Source organism: Octopus bimaculoides, chromosome 16 (assembly GCF_001194135.2).
Source record: "Octopus bimaculoides isolate UCB-OBI-ISO-001 chromosome 16, ASM119413v2, whole genome shotgun sequence".
Taxonomy (NCBI): Eukaryota; Metazoa; Mollusca; class Cephalopoda; order Octopoda; family Octopodidae; genus Octopus; species Octopus bimaculoides.
In genome coordinates this window covers 30,488,176-30,494,871 of record NC_068996.1, presented here as the reverse complement: position 1 = coordinate 30,494,871, position 6,696 = coordinate 30,488,176, and the positions used below count along the sequence as shown (strand labels likewise).

The 6,696-nt window shown below is 35.7% G+C and overlaps 1 protein-coding gene across 1 annotated transcript in view; it reads right to left on the bottom strand.

Annotated features, from left to right (window-relative positions):
- LOC106880786 (transport and Golgi organization protein 1 homolog) overlaps window positions 1–5,197 on the bottom strand; it is a 48,325-nt gene extending 43,128 nt beyond the window's left edge. The window contains exons 1-3 of the mRNA XM_014930901.2: window positions 5,097–5,197; window positions 2,377–2,408; window positions 1,810–1,900 (exon numbers count right to left, since the gene is read on the bottom strand). Coding sequence (XP_014786387.1) covers window positions 1,810–1,900; window positions 2,377–2,408; window positions 5,097–5,138 — 165 coding nt within the window. The 5' untranslated portion in view covers window positions 5,139–5,197. The remainder of the gene's footprint in view (window positions 1–1,809; window positions 1,901–2,376; window positions 2,409–5,096) is intronic.
- Between the last annotated feature and the right edge of the window lie 1,499 nt (window positions 5,198–6,696).

The following is a 6,696-nucleotide window of genomic DNA, read 5'->3' as shown; positions in this document are numbered from 1 at the left end:
GTCTTTGGTCCTCACAGCGCAGAACATTGGCAAATCTTTTCTTATCTGCTTCCCCTCTGGCTAAATAAACCTGTCGCCTAGCTTCCCTTCTGGCAGATTGGTACAATTCCCTGCTACCACCATTCTTCCAGTCCTTCCAAGCCGGTTTCTTTTGTCTAATAGCCCTGTCTACCTCCTTGTTCCACCACCACGTTACTCTGGGTCGGGAGGGGACTTTACACCAGCCACAGATCTGGTCGGTGGCTCTCAACAGGTTGTCCCGCAGAAATCTCCAATTGTCTTCCACGTTGTATGATGCTATATCCCCTTCTATTTCGTCAAATGCTTCAAGTAACTTGTCTCTAAATCTCTGTATGTATATATATATACATATAATCTGTGTGTGTGTGTGTGTGTATGTTTGTGTGCCTGTGTTGTCCTCCCACCATCGCCTGAAAACTGATGCTGGTGTGTTTACATCCCCGTAACTTAGTGGCTCAGCAAAAGGTCCAATAGAATAAGTACCAGGCTTACAAAAAATAAGTCCTGGGGTTGATTTGTTTGACTAAAGGTAGTGCTCCAGCATGGCTGCAGTCAAATGAATGAAACAAACAAAAGAGTAAGTCCCATTGAAGTGCTGTTATTGTGCTTGATGTCATACCTTAAATCTTTTGTTTAATTTTTCTGTGTAACCAACATAAATTAAGTTGTGTTTAATGCATTCAACTGCATACACCAATACACCAAATAGGAATCATTACAGGTACTACTGTCTGCATAAATTTTAACATTTCTGTTATAATTTGTGGTGAAGCTAGCCTGATTTACACTTGTTGCCCAATGAACAGGGTTTACCTTGCAACTGTTTCTAGGGGAAATTTCAATGTAGTTTTGATTACAATAAGATATACTGGTCGGTAGTTGTCTTGCATTTTTGTTACATTTAATGACTACAGTATGTAGGTGAGGAGATATTTCTCAACAATAAACCTTTTCCTGTTCCTCCCTTCATACTTTAACCTCTCAACAGATCACATAAAGCCATTATTCTCTCTCTCTCTCTCTCTCTTCTATTCTCCCTCTCAATTGAAAGGATTCTGTGGTTTTGTGAGTTACAAAGCAACCTCACTAGTGCTGGTGCCATAAAAAAAGCACCGAGTTCACTCTATAAAGTGGTTAGTATTTGGAAAAACATCCTGCTGTAGAAATCATGTTGACAATGAGATGAAGCAAGATATGATCTTCTGACCTGTTAGATCCAGTTGAACCATCCAGCCCATGCTAGCATGGAAAGTAGATGTGAAATGATGATGCTATAGCAACAGGGCTATATGTCAAGGGAGAAGTAACTCTGAATAAGAAATGATATAGAGAGACGGGGACTCTTTAGTTAAATTGCAGAAAACATCTTTAATGATGATGGTTTGATAAAATGCACTCAGATTGCATTGCAAGACATGTATAACAAGGTTGGTGAATATTTTTCTATTGAAGTATATACCAGGTGATGAAGGACTGCAGAAGGGGGAAAGATAAAAAACTATGGTGAGTGGAAGATGTTGTGAGATACATTCACTGTGGAAAAATTAATATATGATGATAATAATGATGAAGCCTTTAAGTGGTCATTCAACTTGCTTGCAATATCAATTAAACCTCCCCAAATTACACCCTACAATCATATAAAAGGAAAGAAACATTAGATATTGTGGTCCTAGATAAATAATGTCTGAATAAACAACAACAACAACATGGACATGTCCAAAGTGATTTTGATCTACTGGATCAGTAATAACATGGTTAAACAACAAACACAGCCTGGAAACTTACCTCAAGCTCATTTTCTTTGAATGCCAGCCTCTCCTGCATTTCTGAATAGTCAGCATTTGATTGTTCACAACTGTCAGATAGCTCACGATATCTAGATAGGGAAAGAGAAAGTTTCATTTTACATTCATATATATATTTTACATACAGATGTACATAATCATAAGTGTGTGTAGTTGTCTTTAATACCATACCAAAATACATCAGAATGGAAACAGATCTCATAAAATTCAAAAGTTCACTGGACAAATTTCTTCAAAAAATTTCGGACCATCACCCTATTAACCAAACCAATATATGATTAACAATTCTAAATACATAACTTAATGAACTAATCCTTTGATTTTATTAAAACAGAATTGATAACTGTATCAGAACCTGAGTGCATAGCATCTTGTAGTAGAAACAGCTGTAAACTAATGAAATTTATGACATAATTGTTTATTCCTCTGTTGTTGAGAGAGAGAAAGAGAGAGAGAGATTTATATATCAGTATGCAAGTTTGTGAATCTATGTATGAGCAAGAGTATGTAATGTAATATGAGAGAGATGACCAATAAGATAACTTACTTCTCATCCCAACCTTCAACCTCTTGTATGAGCTGAAAAGAAAGAAAGAATAGGTAGTTTGATTAAGAAGACATTTAGTTACAAAAATATAATATACTGCATATTAAGATTCTGCTGAGACTATATTACCATGTTACTCATATCTAAGTGCACAACTATAGTGAAACATTCAATGAAAACAATTCTATAACTCATGTGTTTTCATTTATTTATTGATTGAGTATTTATCTCTTTATCTCTTTTTTTCTACTTTATGGGTTTATTTCTTATTTCTCTTTTTCTTTACTTTTTTATTTCAAGTTTTTTTTAAATTTAAAAAAAAAATTTTTTATTTTTATTTTTTTTTATTCTGTTATTTTATTTCTTCTATTTCTTCTCTTACTTTATTCCAATTCTTTTATTTCTTTTGTTACTTTATTCGAATTTTACTAAATCTTATTTATATATGTATCTAACTTTATTATCCGTATTTTTACTTCTATTACTCTCAATTTGACTTCTATTACTTTTATATTATATTTTATTTTTTTATTCTTTAACTTTTATTTTATTTTTGATCTTCTCTTTCTATCTTATATACGCTAGTTAAATACAATCCAATCTATTTATCATTCACTCTATGCTGAATTGTGGTACAGTATCAGCAGATTTCTGAAATCCAGCGAACATTTATGCAGATATAACAGTTTAAAGGATAAGCCTATTATAATGGATAATACTAAGTGGACTTTTCCGTTTTCTCTCTCTTTTTCTTTTTTCTTTGTGATGTAATCTTGGGACTGAAAATGTTTGCGGTTGAAGAGAGCTTTAAACCATCCTTTATATCAACAATATATTTTGATGTAATGACAGTTTGTGTATAAAACTTGAAACACGTGTACCGCGATATCCTTTGTGTTCTGTTTTCAATTTACATTTAATATATTCTTTCACCTCTGCCACTATCCAGCATATACAGATGTTTACACTTATCAAGTATATATATATATATATATATATATATATATATATACATATATATGTATATATATATATGGCTTCATGACTTTCTGAAGGATTGAGTTCAGGATATTCTGAAGTATAGTGTTCACATCTCCAGTCATAAAATTCCAGCCAGTTTGGGTGTTGTAGCTCGGTGCAGTAAGAGTTCCAGTCTGATTTATTCCAGCCAAAATGAGCAGTTTGGAGATGGCTGTGGTTTTTGTTACTGCCCAAAAGGGTCAGATTGGCAATGATCATAGCATGATCAGAGTCGCCTAAAGGTTTTAGGAGTAGAGGTAAAGAGTAGATCCAAAGTTTTGTCACCTCTTGTTGGGGAGTTGATTACTTGAAACCAGTTTGAATCCAGCACTAGCTCAATGAAATCATTTGCACTTTGCGGTCAACGAAAGGTTTTCCAATCAATCTCAGGGTGATTGAAGTCACTTGCAATAAAAACATAAGTGGCTGTTTTCCTGGCAGCAGTTCTGAGGATATCACAAAGATATGTGTCCTGATGATAATGTCCAAGCAGATGTGTTGACATGGTCATATGTATATCGCAGAAGAATGCTTCTTGTTGTGATTGATTCAAATCAATGCAAGGAATTGCTGAAAAGTTTGAATGAATGTAGACCACTATGACGATTAATGCAGTCTTTGCAAAACAAGTTGTAGCCAGCTATGCTGAAAACCCCATCACAGAGTAAGGAATGTGCCCATGTTTCCATGACAGGGTCGATAATTTTGACATAAGAATCAAAAAGATGTATCTTGTTGCACAAGCTACAAGCATTTGTACCTTGATTTCAGCTTATAATGAACTGTAGGGGATGGTAGGGTGTTCTAATTTAGTTTCAGTTGTTTCATTGCCAGCTATTGTGGGTACAGTGTGCTCAAACCACCTGGTATGTCTTCTCCATGTTTCGCCAGCCTAAATAAACTTCCATATCTGCCCATCGTCATGTAGGCTGAAGCTTTCATGTTGTGCTTCAAGGCAAGTGAAATCGAAATCGAACCAAATTCGACGAGTGGCACCCATGCCAACCTCTCCTTCATTGGACACTGAACTCAGCTTGCATAGACCTGTTGGGGCAACTGTACCAGTGAAGCGCTAAGAGCACCGTCCAAGTGTGATCATTGCCAGAGCAGCTGTTTGGCTTCCATGCCAGTGGCACGTAAATAGCACCATTTGAGCGTGATCGTTACCAGTGTCGCCTTACTGGCACTTGTGTCAGTGGAACATGAAAAAACATTCGAGCGAGATCATTGCCAGTGCCGCTGGACTGGATCCCATGCAGGTGGCACGTAAAAAACACCTTTTTGAGCGTTGCCGTTGCCAGTACCACCTGACTGGCCTTCATGCCGGTGGCACGTAAAAGCACCCACTACACTCTCGAAGTGGTTGGCGTTAGGAAGGGCATCCAGCTGTAGAAACCCTGCCAAATCAGATTGGAGCCCGGTGTAGCCATCTGGTTCACCAGTCCTCAGTCAAATTGTCCAACCCATGCTAGCATGGAAGGCGAGCGTTAAACGATGATGATGATGATAACTGTTAGCAAATATGGATGCATAAAGCTGTATCGTGCATATACACTTGCTTGAACAAACTGAACGACGATATAAGCATATATATATTACCAAACACTGAAAAGAAAATGGTGTAAACATTCTACAAGACAAAAGGAGAAAAATCATGGACACGCAGAGTATTTATAGTAATGGAAATAGAAGTCTCTTACTTGTTCTTTACGGTCCTCCAAGTGTTGGATTTGATCTGACATTGTTTGTACTTGTGACTGTAGTGTAGTGATCTCTTCAGTTTTTGCATTTACTTCATAAGAATTCTGCATGTAGATAGAATAGATGGATTAAATATATGGAAAAGTGGTGTGTTGCTGGTTGGGGATTGTTAGTAGTGCTGGTGTGCTGAATAAAGAGATCTGCTCTTAGTGGAAAAATATCAGTAGTGATGGACTGACAGTAGCAATATGTTCATAATTGTATATAGAAAGTAAATGCAGATTGTGAATGGAGACCTGTTAACATTGGAGAACTACAGAGAATGGAGGTCTTCTTCAGATTGTCTATAAAATTTATAGTGTTTATAAAAAGTAAACAGTGTGTATATAGAGGCCACACTGAATATAAAAAGAATATGAAGGTGAAAGTGTACATGTAATGGTTATTTTTATTATTTATCGTTTTACTCAGTGATCTACTTTAAACAGTATTTTGCCAATAATACTGAACTCAATAGTCATTTCAATCTCTATTGAATGGCTAAGTTGCATTTCAGTATAAAGGGTTGCAGCTCAACACAATGTACACACACACACACACACACACACACACACACAAATGTTTTTAATGTTTTAATATTATTATCATTTTAAGCGAAAAACAATGCAATTTTTAAAAATAATATAACTTGATGGATACATAGCAAAACATACACATATATCTTCATTGCCAGTGTTGTTTTAGATTATATGATTTAGTAAAGAAATGCCTTGCAGCCCTAGATATCACTATGTGAAAAATCTGACACCTAGGCACATCCTAGTAGACACAATAACATAAAATAAAGAAATGATAGCGGCCATTATGATGATGATGATGCATGTGTGTGTGTAAATACTTTATGGGATGTCTGTACCTTATTTCCCTTTGTTATGCCCACATTATTGTACTCTGCTGTATTTCACTTATATTCTTGTTTTTGCTCTTATTCTTATTCTTACTCTACTCTAGTTGAAAGGATAAGCACACTTTATCTATTCTTAACTGACTTTTATGTGTTAGTCCCCTAACTACTTAGACCCTCTGAAGAAGCCTAGGGGCACATCCATTATCCAAGCCTTGTCTGTTCATCCCTGCATAACATTTAGGTGATGGAGATAACCTGGAAGATTTTGTTGCCTCTTGGAAGAAACAGCCGTAAGGAACTAGTACCTGCACACCCATTTGCTCATTTGTTTCTATATACTTGTATGTATTCACACCCTTATCTATGCAGTTACCAGCTTTTCCGCTCATTAATCTGTATCACTCATACATGTGTGTGTATTCATCCAATACAATTGAATAAATAGACATACTTGAATGTTTACTGGCTGATGTCTGTCGATTTTATACCCTCTCCATTTTCTTATTTACTTTTAAATAAAGTATATATATATATATATAATGACAGCTATAATAAGACATTTTGCCCATGAAAATGCAGAGTGATGAATTTAGAAAGAAGGAATTTGCGAAGCCATTCTTAACTGTTACACTATGCCTCTGTATATAAGAATACACTGCATATATAAAGCAGAAATTGTATACACAAGACAC